Source organism: Pholcus phalangioides, unplaced genomic scaffold, assembly GCF_987345545.1.
Source record: "Pholcus phalangioides strain wild (caught in Gottingen) unplaced genomic scaffold, Ppha-v1.0 ptg000010l_1, whole genome shotgun sequence".
In the NCBI taxonomy this organism is placed as follows: Eukaryota; Metazoa; Arthropoda; class Arachnida; order Araneae; family Pholcidae; genus Pholcus; species Pholcus phalangioides.
This window is the reverse complement of record NW_028301603.1, coordinates 44,219,499-44,242,990: the sequence shown is the minus strand read 5'-3', so window position 1 is coordinate 44,242,990 and position 23,492 is coordinate 44,219,499. Positions and strand designations below refer to the sequence as shown.

Below are 23,492 nucleotides of genomic sequence, written 5' to 3'. Positions count from 1 at the left end.
AACGGGATACGATCTGCACATGGCACGTTCAAAGAATAAAAATTCGAAATCAAAAAATATCAAAGCAATTTTTCTTAAAAAAACTTTAAACCAAATGAGTATTTGACAAAATCGAAGTAATAGCTGAAAATCCATTATGTGTTTTATGGGCTTATATAAAAGGTCAAGTGTGGAAAAATATAATCACCATCACTATCATATTAATGCAAGGTTTTGTTTATTTACTTGTAAAATCCATGCAATGGCGGCGCCGCGCGAACCCTCTACCAATAGTGATGGAGTGGAAGAAGATTTATATTCATTCTTGAATGTCGAGAAAGATGTTAGATCGATTAATTAATTATTTATTTCCTTTCCAATTTACATTACTATAATTCAATAATATAAGCTTGATTTTTTTTCTCATTGTATACGTGTTTAACCGCGTTAATAATGATGCAATATCTCGAAAAAATGATTAGTCTTTTATAGAAATTGGAGTCACATTGAGTGAAAGTTAAATATCAATAAGCATCTTCGATTATATCCGTTTAGCGCTTAATCATGTAAAGATATATCCTCTATTGTGTCTCTTATGTTGAATTTCTATAAAATTTATAGTATGAAAACAAATACAGTGCAACCTCTCAATAAGGGACACCCATGAGATCAGACTTCCCCCCCCCCCTAAATAGAGGTGTCGCTTATTCAAAGATTGATAAATTTCTATTAAAAGGACATGAATCAGGATGCAAATACAGATCCGGGGCAATTGCCCCTCCCAAAAGCCAAAAATAGGGGAAATTTCTGTCCCATGTGATACGGGGTGATTTAATGTATCTACACAATAAGTCGCTTCTCCAGTACATCATCCTGGATCCACCTGCCCCCCTTCCATTTGCGGCTGAAGATGCCTGTTTCCGCTTCATTAGCAGTTGAATATGTCTTCCTTTGCTACATTCAAAGCTCAAGATGTCTGGGTCCGTGCTTTTCGCAGATGAAGATAACTATCCTTTCACTCCATTTGAAGCTGAAAATGCCTCAGCTTCATTTGCGGATGGAGATGCCAGCCTTTGATCTTTCACAGCTGAAGATGTCTGCTCTTGTTCAGGCCCCAATGCAGAATGTTTTTCGTTGTTCTGTAATAAGTCCTCAGATGACTGAAAATGGTCAGCACTAAAAATTCTCATTATAATATTTTCTGCATTTTTCTTCTAATTCTTCCAGATCGGTCTGCGACATATTGTGCTTTGGGGGCGTTCAGGCATGGATCTAAAGGGGAGGGACGATGGGAATGATCACTTCTTTCGAAAGCCAAACAATAAAATGCAAGACAATCCAATGAGTGTACACAAGTCATAACACATTGCCCTGGTTTGACTGTATAGCCCAGGGTTCTCAAACTTTCTTTACCCGCGGGGTCCCTTTTCCCTATTCAATGCTTATGTGCGAGCTCCACTGGCGCCCCTGACAAAGGTTGGAGACGCACAGTTTGAGAAATCCTGGTATTGCCTATATCATGTAGATCTCGAGCCCTAGGGTAAGGGTCCTTCAGTAAGATCAGGCTATATGTGAAGCAGAGTTACACAGAGAGCGATCTGTCTTGCAACATTTATAATTTCACACATGACAGGGGAAAATCAAAATAAACCAGCCATGTTATATGCTTCCAAATTATGAATGTAGATGGCAGCAAAATTTGAACACATAACAAGAATTCCCAAGAAAAAAACTTTGTTAGAAATTCTAGAGATAGAATGTTGATGAGGTTCATGTGGGGTATAGTTGTAGTAGTCAAACTTGATTATAATAGTTTCAAGGATTCTCCTTAACATTTTGTCGTTATAGCCATGGTGTCACATATAACCAATTTTTTTTTGATGAAATGTAATGTGTAATCAGGTGCAATTGAGTACTGTGCATAATGTTGTTCTATTATTATTGGGTTGACCCATATTTGATTGAAAAGGAATTGGGATAGAAAATATTAAACAAAGCCAATTCTTCTAAAATGTTTCTAAATATCAATGAAATTAGCGGATATTGCTCATAAACAACCCTTGGCAAGAAATGGAATGATACCATATATCTTCAGTGATTTAAAATGTGTTTCACAGACAAAAATAGGTGAATACCGAAATTATTGCAGATGAATATTTATAATTATATTGTAGCTCAATTCATAGATTGTCAGATTACGTTCCTTCTCGATTCTAGAAAAGATTATAAAAAAATAAGAGTAGGAGTAAGTTGTGTTAAAAATTCAGGAAATAATGGGTCATTTCTACAGAGAAAAGGTCAGGAATCATTCCAGGGAGAATATGCAAATGTACTGCATACAGGTTAAGTCAGTGAGGAGCAAGTTGTAGCATCAAATGTAGAATGATGGGTTTTTTTAACATTAGGCATCAATAGAGCAACAGGCAAACGTTACCTCAATATAATAAACACTTATCAAAAATTTCTTTGGAGAATTCCCTAAAAACAAAGCAAAAAAGATCTAAAATATGCCGTTATATCTAAGGTTTTTGCATAGTCATTAATGCCATAAGTAGGCCTAGAATTTGTATGTTCTAAAAATACTATGTCACAACATATTAATTGAAAAACCCAAATTTCAGGTTTTTAATTTATCCGTAGTGACGTGTTTTAGTCCTAGTTATAAGCAAGGTTCATTATCATTATTCTCTATGAGAATTAGCCCAGCCCAGAAACTATTGACGTTACAGACAATTAGCCATTGCAACCAAGGTTGATTGTATTTGGTTTTATAATTGCTTTAAAAAAAAGAGTTGTTTTTTAATTTTTATGGTGGTTTAATGATAATAGCTAGATATACTAATTGGTTGTTTATCTTTTCTAGGCTAGTCCCCAAGAGATCAACAATTCCTACCGCCGCCTTAGCAAGCTCTACCATCCCGATAAACATACTGATGTGGAAAAGAAAGAGCAAGCTGACATTCTTTTCGGCAAGACTAAGCGAGCCTATGAAAGTCAGTGTTGTTTGTAACTAGGGTTACTTTAGTTGAGATACTAGCAAGATATGACTTTGGCAAGGGTGCAGCTGCACAGAGCCGTAATGATGTCTCTATTTTCTGACTAACCTGCGTCCATGTCACCCAAGTTGTTGCAAAACCTGGGTGCTCTCTCGAGTGAAAGTATATGTGATTTGCGAATTAAATTTTCCCGCTACCTCTCTAGAAATCCTATAACTAACATTCTATGTTGTATGTATCCACGTAAAATATTAAGGTAGAGTAAGTTCACTACCACCAATAGTCACTTTGTGTCAGTTATGCCCCAGTGACAGGGCTGTCTTAGCGCATTGGCCCAGGGGCCTCACAAAAATTAGATCCGGTTGAAATTTTCTAGAATTTGCTAGGTAGGGCCTCAGAAAAACCACTTGGCCCGGGGACCTACGATGCTCTTAAGACTGCCCTTTTCAGTGATTAAATTTTATTTCTGTGTATACACAATATTTTTTTAAGTGTATTTCAATATTAAAGTAACCTTAGTATTGAAAGAACCTATGAAAATTTTTGATATGCCAAATTTTTTAACTACCACTTCTAATTATGGATGTTAAGTGGCACAAAAGCCAATAGTTCAATTTTATCAGCTTTTGCAGGAGTTTGTCCAACATATGCAGTAGAATGTCACAGGGCCGCCTTTACCAGACGCCGGGCCCGGAGCGAAATTGGTAGCAGGGCCTCTTACCCTCAATTTTTTTCTTTTATGAGAGGGGAATCGAAAATTAAGAAAAAGAAAGTTATGAAAATTCTGAATAAATAAAATAAATCATTTCAGAATTGATGAAACTTTTCAGAATTGCAGAATTTATTAAGATGGAAATACCAGAATTATTTCTTTCAGAATGAAAATGTAGAATTCTAGAATTTATGAAAGAATTGATTGTTATCGTAAATGAGGAGCTTGGTGCGGCCGCACCTGTTGCACACCCCTAAGGGCAGCTCTGGAGTCTCATTATAACAGACGTCGCTTATAATAGACAGTTAAAAAATTTAAATAATAAATTGTTCTTATTACTATCTGATGAGTTTTAAGCAGTTTCAAGCAGTTGCATTCTAAGAAACCTCTGGTTTGAAAAAAAAAAAAAAAAATTCTAAATCATAATTTGTTAACATTGCATGCAGCATGAAACTTTTTTTTGGATTATGGTGTAAAGTTTTTAAACAGTGATCAAATGCTTATAGCTTATTATTACTTACACCTCTTCTATCCCTACAGTTCTCAGTGATCCTCATAAAAGAGCAGTTTATGACACTATAGGTCTCAAAGGTGTGGAAACTGAAGGATGGATGGTAAATACCATTTATGTTTTGTTTATTTGAAAGAAAAAAAATTCACACACACAGCATTCAAAAATGCTAGTGTAACATTTTGTCCTATATGCTATATCATTAATTATCATTTATAATGCATATTTTTTTCAAAGTACCACACATTGGTATATTCATCACTATGATCATGATGAAGTCTTATAACTAGAGCTTGGATCATATGCGCTAAAAAATTGGCAAAATACACTATATAAAAATATGCAAAACATGAACTTAAAAATGCCAAAATATGCATTAAAAAACAAAATGTGTACCAAAAAAAAAAAATATGCATTAAAAAATCATATAAAAAAAAGGTATGTTTTTACTTATAAAATGCATATCTATGTAAAACTGGTTTTCTGTTATTGTGTGTGTTCTATATACAAATCTACAATTTTAGATTGGTCATCGCCAAATTTTGCATGTATACCAAACGAGGCCCGACTTGAATGATAGGCTACTTTAAAAGTTTGTCAGGTCTGGGCAACAATGGTTCCTAGGCATCAACAATCATTTTTGGAATGTTTATTTCGGTTACTGTGGTTCCTTAGCAATTCATTTCAGACATGCATATGCCTTTACAATGGTTTGTGTCACTTCTTTTGTGCTGCCATTGTTATGTATAACAGTTTATTCCTTTGGTTAATTATTCCTTATGGTTTGTCACTTTTTCAATCCTCCCAGCAATTGAAGGAAACCCAGACAACACCGGGTATTAGAGCTAGTAAGCTTATATTTTCTATGTATTAGAGCAAGGGGGCTCAACCTTTGAGAGAGTGCTGGCCACTCTATTGGTTTGGAAAAGTGTTGCGGACCACTTTAGTGATTTTTAACTGCTGCAGGTCACTTAAGTAATCTAAAAATGTGCCACTGGCCATAGCCTCTACAAGAGTGGGGGCTGACATGGCTCCAGCTCGAGCCCTGGAATGATTCTACTTTCCATTGTATTGTGCCAAAGATCCTAGCCTAGGGGCACTTGCTGCAGTATATGGGAGACCATGCCGCTGACCACCTAGGTGCTATGGAACTGTATCCCGGCCACTCAAGTGATCTGGAAATGCGTTGGAGGTCACTTAAGTGCTCTGGGACTGTGTTGTGGACCACTTGAGTGATCTGAAAATGTTCCGCAGGCTACTTAAATTATGTGGAACTGCACTATGGATCACTTAATGGCTATCTGTGACTGTGTTGCTTATAGTTCAATTTTATAAAATTAGGTTTGAGGTCCTGGGCCATATTTGGTCCATAAGTTGAGTATGTATGCCTTAAGACATTCATTTACAAAAAAATATCGCCACATATGTATATACCTGCATATGCAAATAACTTTTCTAGTTAGTCGTTGCTGCTCAGTAATGAAATACCAGTAACAAATGAATTTCTATTTCTAAAAAAAAGTTATAACATTTTTTACGTTATTTCTGAAAAGAATGTAATAAACAGTTGATATTTGGAAAATATCGCAAAGCATCTCTATTAATTCACTAAACCCTACCCGTGGAAAAAAACCTGATGTTATGAAAATATTATGAGCACTATTCATTTGAAAATTGTTTAAAAAAATGATTGGTCTTTAATAAACCTTCAAAAATATATGCACTTATTTTGAAAATTCTTGGATTTTATGCATTTATATGTATTAATGCTAAAAAAAAGGCTTATAATCTGGGATCTACTTATGACACATGGGTGTATGGCCAGCAGTTTGAATAACATTTAATGTGAGCTTCACTCTACACCTCTCTAATATAAAATTTAACTTTTACTTGAATACTGTTGTATTTTATTACAAATATAAATACAAATACAACGCCATAACAGACAAAATGCCCAACGAGGTGGCTGATAAAAAGATGCCCATAAAAATATGGATGTCATATATTTCAAAAATACAGCAACCCAATTAAAAATGCAATTAACACAAATTATAAACAATATATACACATGATAAAATACTATACAATGCCCATAAAAAATACTTATGGTTGTCTTATTCTAAGTATGGATAGCTTCTTGATTTACCCCAACATGTTTATCGTATTTCTTTTTAAACGTGTCAATTGTGTTACAATTAACTACCTCCGGGGTTAAGCTATTCCATTTATTAACAACCCTATTAGAGAAAAATTCCCTGCGACACCATAACCTTGCATTGCCCCTCACCAATCGATACTTGTGTCCCCTTGTAAAAGCAGTCGATTGGCGGTGTACTAAAAGTTCATGGTCCATGCTATCCATCCCATTGAAAATTTTGAACACTTCGATCATATCTCCTCGACACCTGCTTTCATCCAATGTAAACATATTCAAAAAATGAAGTCTCTCTTCATAACTCAAGCCCTGTGTGCCAATAAGGACACGCGTAGCTCTTCTCTGCACCCCTTCAACCAAGTCTATGTCCCTCTGTAGGTATGGTCTCCAAAACCTTACAGCATACTCCAGTCCAGGACGAACTAAGCCTCGAAAAAGCGGAAGAATGACTTCAGGAGAACGCGAAGAGACCTTTTTGAAAATGAGACCAAGCATTCTATTCGCTTTTTTGACCACCGCTGAACAATGTTCAGAAAACTTAAGTCGCTCGTCAATGAGAATTCCCAAATCGGTGACCCTAGTTGCATCCGGGATAGTGACACCATTCAACTCGTAAGAGAACCGTGGGTTGTTCGAACCAAAATGAGCGACCATGCACTTATCTACGCTAAACGTCCTGCTCCATTCATTTGCCCATGCTGCAATCTTGTTTAAGTTGGTCTGGAGCAACTCCCTATCGCTTTCATTCCCGATTACCCCCATTAGCTTCACATCATCTGTGAATTTGCTAGTAATCCCATCGATACCCTGATCGAGTTTGTCGATAAAAAGTGAAAAAAGTATGGGGCCAAGGACACTTCCCTGAGGAACTCCACTTGTGACGTCTGTCCAACCAGAGAATTCCCCGTTCACCATAACTCGTTGCGACCTATCTCTTAACCACGATTCTATCCAATTCAGCAAGTTGCCCTCTATTCCAATCTCGTGTAAACGCTTCAAGAGTTTGCCATGTTGGACCCGATCGAATGCCTTCTGGAAATCAAGGTAAACAATGTCGACATTTTTGCTCTTACCCAAAGCCTTAGTCACGTAATCATAGAAGCAAAGGAGGTTAGTTACACATGACTTCCCCTTCCCGAACCCATGCTGATTATCCGACAATACATTATTCTCGTCTATCCACTTCACAAACTGCCTTTTGATGATAATTTCCAAAATTTTCGAGAGGGAGCACAAACTCAAACTCGTCAAACTCACTGGACGATAATTTGACACCACTTCTCTACTACCCTTCTTAAATATCGGAACAACGTTAGCCAGTTTCCAATCTCTCGGGACGATACCCTCAGCAACACTACTCCTGTATATCTGTGTGACTGGCCCCAACAATTCATTAGCACCTTCCCTGAGAACCCTGGAATAGATATCATCTGGTCCTGGTGCTTTGCTTGCATATACATTTTTTAGAAGATTTAGGACCTCCACGTCTTCTACTTGAATATCGTTGAGGGTTTTATTACCCCATGCAACACCCGTATATCGAATATCATTATCTCCATTCAAAACCGACGCGAAAAAGTCATTGAATACAATGAATACAATACAATGATTGCTCATTACTTGAATACAAATACAACGCCACAACAGGCAAATTGCCCAACGAGGTGGCTGACATCATGGATCCCCGAGCCATTTTTTGGAGGCACTACCACTACTGCTACACCATACATGCACCCCGCCCACACACCCCCCCCCCCCGCGGAACCCCCAACGAATCGGTACATGCGTGAATGTGCGTGTACGTGTAGTTAAATCTACGTGAAAATCTGACGTGAAGTTTTTGTTTCTCTGTAATGCTTGTTATGTGTAGTGCTGCCATCTGCCACCAGTTTTTCAAACTATGAGTGAAGTGTTATGATTGAATGATTTATCGTTGTAGGACTGTTGCTCTCTGTGGCGAGACTTTTTAACGGGGAGATCGGCTCGCATTTGCGCCTTGAAGTTAGGAACCACAGAAAACCAACTTCAGCCGACCACCACTGTGGGGTTCGAACCCGGATCCTCGCATCGCGAGTCCGTCACTATAACCACTCGACCACCACAGCGGCAGTGAAGCACTACACATGCCTACATTGCTCTCTACCCTAGAGCCTCCTATCGAGAGGGGGCCAACTGTCCCCTTACATCCATTATTGACGTATCGAAAAAATGATTTTGGGTCAGAGCCAATGTTATCTGCCAACCTAGATTCAACTTCCTTTTTACTATCCCTTATCGCTTTCTTCAACAGTCTTCTTTTATCAGTAAACAATGATAGGTCACCTCATCCACTTTTATACTCTCTGAATGCTTCTTTTCTTTTCAAGATAAAGGTTCCGCACGCTATCCATGAAACATAGAGGGTGTCATGTACAAACACACTTTTTTCGAACAAAGGGTATGACGTCGTGCAAAACAGAGGACAGCTTCGTACTAAATTCTTCCCATTGACTTACCACCCCTACTGATTCCAACCGGTCTTTGAAAACTTCTGCTAACCTTCTTCTCAAAACATCAAAGTTAGTTCTCCAAAAATTTATTAATTCATTTTTTTTAGAAAATGGTTGTTAAATGCTTAAAACCAATTTAATTAATTAATATTTGAAATTTATATGATGGGTGTTCATGGTCAATCTCTTGAGGTTTGAGTTTTTAACGACAAAAATTCGCATATGCATCAGTGTCTCAAGCCACTGAAATAGCTTTTCTAGAAAAATATGTGGTGGGAATTTGGATGCGTTATTATTTTGTGATCTGTATATCTTTGTTATTATATAACAATCTTATTTTAATTTTTTTTATTCTCGAACAGCTGGTTGAAAGGACGAAAACGCCCCAAGAAATCAGAGAAGAGTATGAGCAGCTTGTCAAAGAGAGGGAGGAGAGACGTTTGAGACAAAAAACTAATCCAAAGGTGGGGTGGTTGTTTATAAGTTTCAGTTGAAAATGAGATTGATTTCCCTTTTCTTGGAATTTTTTTTTGCCTAAAGTTTAATCCTTTCAGTACCAATCAAATGAAATAATTATTGTGTAAATTTTTGGGGATAGCTCATTTTAGTTCTAATTAAAGCCTAAAAATGAAAATACAAATTAATTAATTACATAACAAATACAAGGAATAATAGTACACAGCAAATTAATTAACCTGATACTTTAAAGTTTCATCAGTACTATATATGCTTACACACAATAATATACATATATATCTGTTCTCTCTCAAATATGGTGAATAAGACATAGTAATGAATATTTATTTTACCACAAAAAAGCAACCATAATTTGTTTCATACATTTGTTAGGGAATATTTTGTAAAAGCAGTGTTTTACTTTGTCACACTTTTGTGTAATGTAGTAAACACTTACAGGGGTGAAACATCTAACTGAATTCTATACAAACACAAAGGCCACAACAGGCAAAATACCCAACGAGGTGGCTGAAAACTTTATGCTCATAAAAAACACAGATGTCAAATCTAAACAAAATACAGCAACCCAATGTAAAAGCATATATTGCCAGGGGGGAAAAAAATATAGATATATATATATATATTGCACTGCTCATAAAAAAGATTATGCTTGTCTTATCTAAATGCGGATAGCTTCTCAATTTATCCCACTATGTCTATATCATACTTTTTTTTAAACATATCAACTGCGTTAGAATTCACAACCACTGAAGATAAGCTATTCCATTTATTAACAACCCCATTAGGAAAAACTCCCTTTGACACCACAACCTGAAATTGTCCCTTACCAATCGATACTGGTGTCCCTTTGTCGAAGCAGTTTATTGACATGGTCCATCCTATCCATCCCATTGAAAATTTCAAGCACTCTGATTATATACTTTTTTTCACACACCTGCATTCCTACAATGTAAGCATGTTAAAAAAAATTGAGTCTTTCTTCATAGCTTAAGCCTTGTGTACCAACAAGAGCACGCATAGCTCTTCTCTTCACTCCCTCAACAAAGTTTTCGTTTCTCTGTAGGTATGGTCTCCAAAATCTTACAGTATACTCCAGTGTAGGACAAACCAAGTAAGCTGCAAAAGAATGGAAGGATGACTTTAGGTGAATACAAAGAGGCCTTTTAAAGAATAAAACCGAGTATTCTATTAGCTTTTTCGAGCACCGCTGAACAATGTTCAGAAAACCTAAGCCGCTAGTCAATGAGGATTCCCAAATCTGTGATCCTAATAACATCCGGGATAGTAATACCATTCAACTCGTAAGTGAAACATCCTCATTTCATTAGCAGCTCCATTCATTAGCCCATGATACAATCGTATTCAAGTTTGTCTGAAGCATCTCCCTATTGCTTTGATTCCTGAGGCCTTCTGAAAATCAAGATTAAAAAAAAGGAATAAAAGAAGTAGTGTTTGCCAGTGTTCATCTAGATCCATGGTTCATGCATTAAAATTCAATTTCACCCCTCCAAATTTCATAGAGGAGTGAAAATACTCCATGTATTTTATAAATATAACATTACTCTGGTTTTTGTAAAAAAAAATACCTCTAATTTTAAAAAATTATCCCTTAAAATTTTGGAGGAGTGAAATTAAACCTCCGTAATTAAGCTTTTTTAACTCTGTAAGAAAAGAAAAGGTGAATTCTCTTTCCGCAGAAAATATTGTAAATCTTGTTTTTGTTGTGTACACCAGATTTGCTCACTCATGTTGGTTTTCCAATTTACAGGGTAGTCTTACTGTTGGCATAAATGCTTCTGATGTTTTTGATTACTATGGTGAAGAAACAAGGTTTGTGCTTTGAGGGAATTTATGCACTAGAAAGTGTTGTGATGTTTGAACTTTGTTTTATTTCCTTTCCTGGTTGTATTTTATCGAACTAAACTATTTTTCTATTGCATTCTAGTTTCCCAACGATTGAAATCAGCTCGATGTCTATATCACAGTCGGTTGAAGCACCTCTGAACAATACGGACACTTTCAGTCTGAGTGGAAGTCTGTCTTCTCATAATGGTGTTGGAAGTGGTTCGGTTAATGGCACTCTGAGGAAAATCACTTCAGCCAAAGGATGGTTAGAGGTAAGTAAGTAATTTATGTTAACAATTAGAACTATTTTCATCACAGTTGAATTAAAATTATATGTATGACTAATGAATTAATATAAATCATTATATTCAATTTTTTTTTAAAGTTTGGTGTAGGTGCTGGTAGTGGGACAATTTTCACAATCAAAGGTTTCCGCCATCTCCCGTCCAAAAGGTAAGAGGTCCCGTCGCCTTCTATATATGCTTCCTAGCTCAATTCAATTGATTTAACATTTATATCTTGATGCAGCTGAAAACCAACATTGCATTTTTTTTTTCAATGCACTATTTATAAATTTTATTTGTCCCAATCTCAACGGTCATTCAATACCTTTAAATATTCTGAATGGATTATAAGTGCAAAAGCCACAAATGAATAAAATATCCAAGTGAAAGAGAGAGGGATTGCAAGTATATTATATGGAAGAGTAGATGACTTTCCCTAATAATACTAAAAAAATTGTCAACGAATGAGGCAAATACCAAAAATTACACCTGGTATTTGCCTTATTCATTGATGATTTTTTTAGAAGTATATTATAGTCTACCTAGACATCCATACAAGTGTTTTCAATTAGACCTTACCCTATGACTTCCTTGGTCAAGCTTTAAAAGAAACCAAGATTCCCTTTGCTAAAGCTGCTTGCTACATTTTCTTTCTGATTTCTGCTTTGTTCTGAAATACATCTTGTGGATCCGTTAATATAATCTCTCATATATCACATTTTGAAAAGAACATTAGTCTATTCATTGACACTCAGTTTAGTTCATTCATTCATTCATTCATGACACTCAAACAACTCCTTTCGTATATACAAGTAGATGATGAAGTAGTACCTTTTCAATTGCTTTCTGGTGATTCAATATAAAGGGGCATTAAAGGGATTTTTCTCTCTTTCTAGCATACGGAAAGATATACACTTCTACCCGCTTATAACGCAATGTAACGAAACTGTTTGCTATATGCGAATTTTGTTACATCTGTATATGAAAAGATTATGTGTTTGAGCAAAATGAAACATATTTTAAATGCACGATACACATGTTTCAATTATATGAGCATTCTTAAAATAAATGTTAAAAAGATTAACCTCACTTTTTTTCCATTTTTGACTATCTAACAACTGTATATAACTCAAATTTCTGAAACAACAGAATTGAAGAAGCAGTGTTGTTAATACAATGTTGATACTCTATACTTTGAAACCAAATGACTATTGATAATTTTGCATTAACCAAATTTTATGTTATCCAACAAGTGAAAAGAATTTCATATTGAACACTGAATATTTCACAAAGAATAAAATGTGTTTTTTATTATTAATTTTTTTAGTTTTAAATAGCAAATACACAAATTATGCAATTTGCATTCCGATTATATATGGATATCTATTATTTCAAACCTGTATACAGTTGATCTAGATGTATCAATCACCACAGTCTACAGAATTAAATACCTGGTTCAAGTAAAACAGGATTTCACATTAGGACAGGGCCGCTTTAGGGGTTTGCAACCACATTTTCTTTAGTAGCATGCTAAAGGGCCTGGGTTTGAGTCCCCCCCCCCCCACTTCCATGAATTTTCCACACACGATTGTCCTCAAAGAAACGTTGGGGAAGGGGGGAGGTGAGGTCATGAGCAGTCTGCGCTTACAGTAATAAAAGTTAAAAATATACATATTATATCTTTCATACTAGACGAGGTGTCTGAGCTTCAACTAATTTGATTCTGGAATTTTCATAAATTCTGGAATTATTTCTTTCATCAAAATTCTGGAATTATTTCTTTCATCAAAATTCGGGAATTATTTCTTTCATCAAAATTCGGGAATTATTTCTTTCATCAAAATTCAGGAATCATTTCTTCCATAAATTCTGGGTTTTTCCCCCTCATTAACTCTGAATTTTCTATTCCGGGATGGGTAGAGATAAGGAAGGCAGGATCGTGTCTCCAGTGGTGTAGGTGGTATCATGCTTACGAAGGTTTTTAACAACTGGCTGATGTGAAGATGAATTTACAGAGATGCTACTGCACTCTAATTTACCTGGGTCCCGGGACCAAGGTTATTCAAAAAATCTGGGTCCTTTTTGAGTGAAAGTGGGTTCTTTTTGAGTGAAAGTGGGTTCTCTTTGAGTGAAAGTGGGTCCTTCTAACAAAAAATTTATCTTGAAAAAAATTATACAGCCCCCCCCCCCGCAATAATTCACTGATATCTCTATGAATTTTCTTCCAGCATGCCCCAGGTCTTTGATCACCTGCTTATATTTCTTCATTTAGACTGAGCGGTAGGTCATGTTCTGGGTAGGAGAAGAAGGTAGGCTGTCTGTAAATCAAGTAATTCATTTCTAAAAACATGTTCTATCCGAAGGTTCATTTACTTTCACTGTCTACACTTTCACTATTTGTAGGAAAAGCTTGCAAAGTAGCTCATTAGCACTGAGAATTTAACGTATGTAATTCTGCACGTGTAATAAATCTAAAACAAATATGCAGTTGATCCCGCTTATAACGTTTCTCCCATCTAGAACGTTTTCCACTTAGTATAATTTATTTTCGTGGTCCTAACAATAAGTAATTCTCATTAAGATTTCCTGTTTAAAGTGTTTTCTTATTTTAAGTTTCTTATGACGGTTTGAAAAACATTATAAGCAGAATCCAATTTAGTTAAAAGTTTGACACATTTATATATTTACTAATAAATCAATCTATGAATTTCCTTCTGATTGATTTTACATTTAATTTAAAAAATCTTAGCACTTTCAATATCTTTTGATCAAATTTAAAGCAAATTAGATTCTCTCCTCTCTAAGACACTTATCTTTTGATTCCCTATTCATACTTTGGTTTTCCTGGTAAAATGATTTTATTTTCCCTCCCCGATGGTCCACCATTCTGATCTGTCGCCGTTCAACTGTCAGATATTTTAAATCCTGAATATGGGAGCTATGTCAGATTTGTGTTGGAGGAACTTAATAGTGTGCTTATGTATGTGTGCCCAGCATTTGGCATGTTTTGTGTTCAGTAGGGGGTGCCATCTATCTCGCGCTGTAACTAGATACTTTCTCAAACATGAGGGTGAATTTGGTGCTCCCCTCCAGTCCAGAGCCCAGGACACTAGACCCGCCTGTCCCTCCCAGTTGCGGCCCTGCATCTATCCTCGAAACTGGTAATGCATCCTTTTGAAGTAGTTTAATGTATGCATATTTGTGTTGTAGGTCTGTGTGATCACCGTGGCAACCAGAAGTTTTTCCAAAGAAATAGCTAACTCAAAATTTGAAATCTTTGCTGATTACCATTGCGCAATTGCAAGTTCTAAACCCGGTTTTTCACCAAAAGCAAAATTTGATTTGGGGGAGGGGGTTATAAGGAGCCTTCCCCCCCCCCCCCCCGGAAATCAAAAATTATAAATATTTTTGTAGAGAATTAAAATATTGGAATAAAATAATTTCTTTTATACTATCTGTGAAGAATTAGATCCTGGTGCCCCTCCAAAAGCTGATTATGCGTACACACCCGGGATTTTCGCGATGCTAAACGGTGACTACCGCATAGCAGCTAGATGACAAAACTATGGATATTCAAGGTCTTGAGTTTTTACATATATTTGGTTTTTTCCACGATATCGGGAAAGTTTTACAATTTGAACAGGCGTTCCAATCCTTTACGATTAAAAAAAAGTGAGCATTTCGCAATATTGTAGGAATTTACGCCATATAGACGCAGCCTTTGAATATCGGCAGATTGCCGCGAAAGTACCATAATTTCCCGTATATAACCAGAAGGGAGAAAATCCACAGGGGAATATAAAAAAAAATCTGAAATTTGAAATTTCTGTACACTGCCTTTCATTCAAAGAGAGAGAACCAACTACATATCCCTCATCTTATTGTTCAACAACCCGCGTGTGTATTAATGCAGTACAGTGTACAAAGTAGTAAAACCAGTTTTTCAAGGTCGCGCGATCAAGAAAAAAGAAAAAAAAAGTGAGGTTTTCTTCCCTGAAGTAGGAAAGAACATGTCCCAGAAGACGCGTGAACAAAAGTTTCATGTATCCTTTTCCGAAATTCTGGGTATTTGATGCGTTATAATGTGTCAATGGCATCTCTGAATTTAGGAAGAAAAGAAAATTCAACTGCGTTTGCGGGGAATCAAACCCACATTCACTCACTTTTAGGGTGAGCACCATAGACCACTAGACTACAAAAGCAACAAGAATCTTGATCTTTCCTTAGAGCTCGTGTACACTGAAGAAGACCATGCATGGACGGTCAGACCTAACTCAGGAGGCCAAGCTTGTTTGTTTGTTGCAACCTGTTCGTTGCTTTTGTAGATTAGTGCGCTCACCTGGAAAGTGAGAGGACGCGAGTTCGATTTCCTGCAAGGGCAGTTGCATTTTCTCTCACAACCCACTCTTTCCTAAATTCCTCTTCTCATAAGCCTGCTGTTAAAAATCTTCATATGGATAGCGGAGAGTGATGTCATCCTTTAGTAACATGCTTGCTTGGTATGTGTGCAAGAGGGCCTGGGTTTGAGCCCCCTCACTTCCATGAATTTTCCACACACGAGTGTCCTCGGAGAAACTTCAGGGAAGGGGGGGAAGGGGGTACGTGAGCTTGGATGAGAAAACAATTAACTCATTATTTTCATATTGCCATATATGAAATATTAGTTTGTAAATTGAGTTCGTTTCTTTCATTTTTCTTCATTTCATTTATTTTCTCAGAAATTGCCCATGGAACACAAAACATTAAGAACCCTTGATCAAACAACTTCTGAGAAAAACACTGGGAGAGAGAAATAAAAGGAAGTCATCTCACAAGAAACTGTTTAAAATGTAAAAATTTGAACCAATATAAAAAAATGATGGGAGTACTGAAAAATTCCAAGCCCTAATAGAAAATAGTCATTCTCAAACTGGCCCCTTGTGGGATGTTTTAAATCACTGCACTAGACCATATGATTTGAACAAATTTATAAAAAGTCTGAAGTACCATAAAATCTCTTACCAGCAGTGTATCATTTGTACATACTAATTTCTGGTCGTTATGTCTTTCACAACTAGCGGAATATCAAGGTACAAAACTTTTTTTTTTTTTTTTGTAATATTATATCAGATATGCCATCTGATACCTATAAAAACTAAAGCAGTTTAAACTACTGTGATTTATTTTAGCGAAATATTCATTTTTATTTCATCCTCAGAAAAGAGATGCAGGTAATTATGAGTAATATGACACATTTTTAATTGCACCAATAAATTTGGATGTTTTTCAATATATATTTGGCGAACTGCATGCAAATGATAGCAGAAGCATGTACGAAATTTCTCTTCTATTTCCTTTGTCTTTTTTTGTTGGAGTTACAATGTTGACTTGTTTGAAGTTTTTTGTACATTTCTTATCATCCTCTCTTCTTTTTTTCATCCAGTTTCGCATCACTGCAAGGAGGCTTTCATTTTACACCCATGGGTATCGCTCCCTCTGTTCATGTAGGTATGTGAAATTTTTTTTTAATTCTTTGATTTTACACATTGATGTTATTTTTTGTGAATTGTTAATATAAATCACATTTTGTAAATGTGGGTTTATATTCAGCAGTGTGTTTGACACTTAGTTTTACGAGATCAAGAATCATAGTTTTACCTATGTTCTGAAAAGTTCATTCGTTTAACCCTCCATCTGGCGCAACTGATCCAGCACAACCTTTACATTTTCTGTTCTCTCTTCCTTTCTAGATGGCATTGGCATTAATGCTATTGAGTAGCTGTCTCTTATCTCATAAGGTTTGAGTGCTTTACAGTCGCAGTTCGCTCAAATCCTTACTGAACGTGAGTAGTGACCTGCTGGACTTGTGCCTGATTAAGTAACATTTTGAAATTTAAGTGCTTTATTCTCCAGGGTTCACTACTTGGGTCTGTGATACCTATGCAAAACATGTATTTCTCTCATTTACTGACAGGTGACAGGAACAATTTTCATCTTGCTAATTTTCTTCCGTCATGCACATTTGATTTGACAGGCACAGCACAGTCACTTTTTCACTTCACCCTGCTACATTAAAATTTGTTCAACTGGTTTTGCATCGAATACATGTTTTTTTGCAGAAGCTTTCATGTTTTTTCTTCCATTGACACTCTTAATAATAATGTTCATCATTTGACATTTGTATAAATAAACTTAATTAGGTGTTTATTATGTTTTATAAATGAGTGCCCATAGAGTACATTGTACCTGATGGACGATTAAGATAGGAGTTTTGACCTTTCACATAGCACATTAAGAATTTCAGGGAAACCTGGGAGGGGGTCACAAAACTTACTAATAATGCCAGTGGTATCTTATATATACATATATATTAATTACCATTAAAGTTATAACAATCAGTCAATTGCCAAAAACAGCAAACAAGCTACAAAATAGAATTCAACAGAATATGCATTAAAGACCTCTTCTCAGAAAAATCACCTATGGAAAGGCAAATACAAGGAAAATAAAAAACCCCTTATGCATTTCAAACACGCTATGGGTGTCGTCTCCAGAGGATAAAAAATATATATATCATGCTGACAGAGGATCCAACTTAAATCGGTTACCAAATCTTAACTCTTGGTTGCTCAGCGGAAAGAAAAAAAAATGTCTGTCCGAGTCAAATGTCGTGACCAGAATGAAGCTGAGTGCCCGTGTATAAGTCTTCTATAACTTCCTGATTGGCTGCTTGTGAAATGTAGCTGTCTGATTGGTCTGTTTGAATTTTCTTACAATTCCTGCTCATAATGAACTTAAGCCATGTTACTGCAATCGATAGTGTTGATTTATTGTCGTTTACTAATTTACATTACATTAAAGCCCGAGTATATGTGCCTTTGTAGAAGTGTAAATCAACCGTGGACTTTACTTTGTGGAAAACGCCCGCTTTCTGAAATTTCAATCTGGCCTTCTTGCCAGCAGCGAGCGGTGATGGTCAGTTTTTCACATTCTTGATTTTTAGCACAGTGAGCATGCTCATTTAATCTAGTTTTCATGGGTCTCCTTGTCTGTCCTACATAACCAAGAGGGCAATCACCACATGGAATGTAACAAATGCCCTATTGTTTATTCTGTGAAATAGCAACTTTAGGGGGGGGGGGTGTGAAACTTTTTCGTTGGTGATTTTTCCGAATTTTATCAGGCAAAGTTTACCTGCTTTTTCATAAAGACCTCTTATTTAGCCTAATAATTTTTTTATGGTGTCCCTACCTTTTGGTTTGAAAATGAGCCGGCTTCTCTTTAAAATTAATTCCTGAAACAAAGCACATAAAGTAGAACTTTGATTACCTGTAGGGCACTGGCAGGAAAAAGGACCAGGGATGTCTAAGAACCAGTTATTCTGTGAGGAATAACTGGTTCTTAGGAGTTCTTAACTTTTCTGGGAGTTTTGTACTTTCGTTGGAAAAAAAAAATCGAATGATAGTTATTCCAAAATAGTTTTACTACAAGGTGTAGTCATATATTTTCTCAATTTAAAATGAATATTATTCCTCAGGCAATCACTGTTCGGATCAGGGTTTCTTAACCTTTTGCGTTCTGCTGACCCTTTTGCGCCCATGGAACTCTGTGTAAATAAAATTAAGATCACCGACCCTACTACAAAGTAATATTCAATATATAGGGATATAAAACATCAAATTGTTTTCTCATCCAAGCTCACACTCAACCCCTTAAAATCTCCCCAAGGACGTGGTTAGTGGGTCCCTAAATTTTTTTCGTGGAAGTACCAATTGTACAAAAGTTTCAAAAAAGAAATACTTATAAGAAATCACATATTTGATATTATTTTTAAAGTTTGTGTTTTTTTCCCAAGTTGTTGGCCAGCAGTTGACGAAGCAGGTTGGTGGCTATGTAACATGGAAATCTGCAAACTCTCTAAAGACGACCATTGCCTATACTTCAATGCAAGGTCATCAGCTCACTGCGAATGTTCAGGTGAGATGGGATATTCAAGTGTTGTTGACACATTTTTATATAGCATGTATTTTGGTCGCTATTTATCCCTCCGTTTTCACTGATTCTGAGATAGATTGGCATATGGTATGTCTCTCTCTTATACTTACTCTGTATTAATGGAAATGTATTTAGCTGAACAAAAAAAAAAACTTGAAGAAATATAACTCTTTCGTCAGCTCAGGCAGGAGTTTTAATGAACGAATCGTTTTTGTTTTCCTTCACAAAATAATGTTTTTCATGTACCAAACTGTAGTGTTTCTACCAAGATATTGTTTCAGTCACTTTTCTGGGAGCAACACTTATTTAACAGAAATTACAGTAAATTCATTTTTTATAGTCCAGTGTTTCTCAACCTGGGACCATATGGCCCCAATTGCAGTCGTGGGATATTCTAAGGGGGCAAAGGGTGAAAATGAAATGGAAGGGGAGCCATAACAAGTGTGGAAAATAAAGCTTTCAAGATTGAAATATTGTGGGCAAAAATGCCCGATTGAAGTGATCTTACTTTTCTTCTGATTTTTATCTTACCCAATTTTTAACTGGACATGGCAACTTCAAATCCTATCTTGAGAGATTCAACTTGGTAGAAGGTGACTTATGCAGTTGTGGAAAGGAGGATCCCAAACATCTTCTTTCAATGTTCAAATGCGAGAATTCAGAGAACTGCAATTGCATACGATCTGTGCGAAAGCTGTCAATCCAATGGCCACTGATACAATCAAAATTGGTGTACTCAAAAGGTACTCTATGTGGCCTTTGAATATTTGTGCATACTATAAAGGGCTGAAGCTTCTGTTTTTCTCTCGCTCTGTTTCTATCATATGTATATATTATATTGTTTTCTTCTGTTTGCGTATCCATATTCTTTTTTTTTTTAAGTATTCATATGCTTACAACTTTTTTTCTTTTTTATTACTCTTTCCATTTTTTTTCATTATTATTTAATATAAAGCTGGGATTACTCTATAAAAGTTTTGCAAAACTCCTTTTGTATTATTCAACTTAATAATTTTGTATTATTATTTTTTGTATATTCAACCAATAAGTGCATCGGTTACTTTCAAGCAATAGGCTTATTGGTTGTTTTATTAAGCTTTGTAAAAGATCTTTTATCAAACTTTTATAGTGTAATTCTGGCCTTACTCTGTTTTTCATATTATTTCTATTATATATTATTATTTTATATCTATTTTTATTATTATTATTTATATTTTTCTTTAAAAACTATCATTTTTTTCTTGCAAAAAGTATTATAATTTTTCCTTTTGTACATTTTCCATGGCAAATATGTATGAGTGCTGAGATTGTACCATTACACATATGGCCCTATATTATACTGCCTGGTGCCTGTTTTTGTGACAGAAAAAAAATGTGATCAAGAATATAGTAGAGCTGTCCATGGAATCAGGCAGTGATGTCTTAATGCATGGGCCCACCCAATCCTGAAAAGGATAAGGGGCCTCACAAAAATGAGATTCGGTTGAAAAAAATGTTCTAGAATTTACCAGGTAGAGGACCTCAGAAAAACCAATTGGCCCAAAGGCCCATGATGCTCTTAAGACGGGGCCACCTTAGGGGGGCTAACATGGTAAAATCTCGTGTTTTGGGGTGTAAGTGTGCAATGTAAGTGGGTACTACCAGCTAAGTATGGAGCCCCAGAACATCACTCTGCCTGAGGACCCATGATGTTGAGACAGCTATGCGTAGGCCTTCACATGAAGGTAGACACAGATCCGGGTTGAGGATCCATCGCCTCTTCCAACCCCATGCATTGAGAAGGGTTATTTATTGTGTAGGTTCGTGGGATTATCCCGTATTTTACTCAGACTTATTTTTCTCATATACTGTAATTCAGCTATTTTGTAAGATGATTCTCCCCATTCTGGATCCGTGCTTGGCCCATGGTGTCACATAGTACAAAAAAAAGTTTTTCCATTATAAACTTAGTTCCGACTGAATTCAATTCAATAAGTAGCAAAGGTCTCAGATGAAGGTGGGGAGCCGTTGATAAGACTGGGAGGAAGGCATGAGAAGAAAATGTGGTTCTCAAACAGGGACAATGGGCTGAAAAAGCTTAAAAAAAACTGGAATAGACAATGGCATTGTTAGGGAACCACGGTAACCGAAGTAAACATTCCAAAAGTGATTGTTGGAGCCCAGGAACCATTGTTACCCCGTTGGTTTTTCGCCCATTTCCAGCATTTGCCCAGCTCTAACGAACTTTTAAAGTAGCCTATGTGTGCATATATATATTTACAATCAATGCTCGATTTTACGAACCTGCAATTTATGAATCTTCTGTTCCCATACTATTCATTGAAACATCTTTCCCATTTACAAACTTTTGATTTCAGGAAATATTTTTTCAGGTCCGTATGAAATACGGTAACTGCTCATTTTTATTTTCTGATTGAGAATATAAGTGAAGACATCATATATATAAAAAATGCATTATGTTATTTATTATTAGTTATTATATTATTATTTAATATGTGAATAATAATATAATATAATAATGCCAAAATGTAAATTCTAAGTAAAATTGATGTAAAGGGGTAATCAATGTATCGGGAGCCACAACAAATTAACCAATCGTCAGGGAACTTTCAGCCTTGTTTCATTGCATTGGACCTTGCATTCTTTTTCGTGGGAAGAAACAATTTTTGAAAAAATGTCTCCATTTTTTGATTGAGGATCCTTTTTTTTTGTTTTAGTTGTTATTTTTGTTTTTTTATTGTTTTGTATACTTGTTTGTTCAAATTTGTTTTGCGTTTGTCAATCTATTATTGTTTTTTTACAGTTTGGCATTCGTGATAATTTTGTATCGCTTAATTACAGACACAAACTGTCAGATGACACAAAACTAAAAGGATCTGTAAAGTGAGTTAAAAGTCACATATTTTCAATTTCTGAAAATGAAATTTTTATTTGCACTCCTTTAACCTGTTTTCGGTCATGTAATCTTAATAATTTTATTCCAGTTTTGGTTTGACTGGTGTTTATCTCGAATATGGCTGTGAGAAAAAAGTTCTGCAGACTAGTACATTAGGAGCGACCATTTCCTTGGGCCTCACATCTGGTGTTACGCTCAGGGTAAAGTAAGTTTTCTGTGTTTTTACTACTAAAGCATCATCTTATAGATTTTGTTGATGTTATCTTAACATCTAGTTTGTAGTAATACATTTCAAATGAATTATGGGGGGAAGGTTAAGAACAGCCCCAATTATCATTCATGAACACAAAAAAGAATGCTGCACTAATTGGGCTTACAGGTTCCTCATGAAATGTTGGTACTATCTTAAGAAGAAATACCATAAACATGTTGGGATAAATTGAGAAGCTATCCATATTTAGAATTAGACAACCATAACTATTCTTTATGGGCATTGTATAATATTTCATCATGTGTGTATATTGTTTGTAATTGAAATTTTTGATTGGGTTGCTGTATTTTTGAAATATATGACATCCATATTTATACAAATACAGTGCTACAATAGGCAAAATGTCCAACAAGGTGGCTGAGAAAAAGATGCCCATAATACATATGGATGTCATATATTTCAAAAATACTGCAACCCAATTAAAAATGCAATTACAAACAATTGAAATAAAATTTGTTATAGGCATCTTTCTCTCAGCCAACTCGTTGGTCATTTTGCCTGTTGTGGTGTTGTATTTGTATTATCTATAAGGCTACCACTCAACAAATTAGAATGGGGGGGATTACCCTTTCTTGCACAAGACCACAATAGGCAAAATACCCAACAAGGTGGCTGACATGTATACTAAATATATATCTTGTATCAATATATATTTTTGAGTCTTCCAAAGGTAAGTCTGTCAACCTTTTTCCTTGTTACACAGCAAATTATAAACATGTAAGTTTTTTAAGAATGGACACTCCGAGATGATTTTTAAATGCATAGTGCAAAATTTGTCAACTACAAGTCTAATGTGAATAAGTCAAGGTAAATCGGATGGGTTTTACTGCTTTGGCTATCCTTTTTTCAAAGGGATTTGTTTAAATAGTATGGTTTAATGCCAGTGTAATCGTTTTGACAAAT

General features: G+C 35.7%; 1 protein-coding gene across 2 annotated transcripts in view; it reads left to right on the top strand.

Annotated features, from left to right (window-relative positions):
- The first annotated feature begins 193 nt into the window (after positions 1-193).
- The window catches only part of LOC149081567 (dnaJ homolog subfamily C member 11), a 32,473-nt gene continuing 9,174 nt past the window's right edge, over positions 194-23,492 (top strand). The window contains exons 1-11 of one of the 2 annotated variants that reach the window (XM_089238510.1): positions 194-322; positions 2,843-2,972; positions 4,228-4,301; positions 9,205-9,306; positions 11,088-11,149; positions 11,265-11,436; positions 11,550-11,617; positions 16,871-16,935; positions 19,283-19,404; positions 22,226-22,305; positions 22,407-22,523. In XM_089238510.1, the coding sequence (XP_089094636.1) occupies positions 242-322; positions 2,843-2,972; positions 4,228-4,301; positions 9,205-9,306; positions 11,088-11,149; positions 11,265-11,436; positions 11,550-11,617; positions 16,871-16,935; positions 19,283-19,404; positions 22,226-22,305; positions 22,407-22,523 (1,073 nt within the window). In that variant the 5' untranslated portion in view covers positions 194-241. Of the gene's footprint in view, positions 323-2,842; positions 2,973-3,002; positions 3,138-4,227; positions 4,302-9,204; positions 9,307-11,087; positions 11,150-11,264; positions 11,437-11,549; positions 11,618-16,870; positions 16,936-19,282; positions 19,405-22,225; positions 22,306-22,406; positions 22,524-23,492 lie in introns of those variants that run through there. The other variant, XM_089238512.1, reaches the window with a different exon arrangement.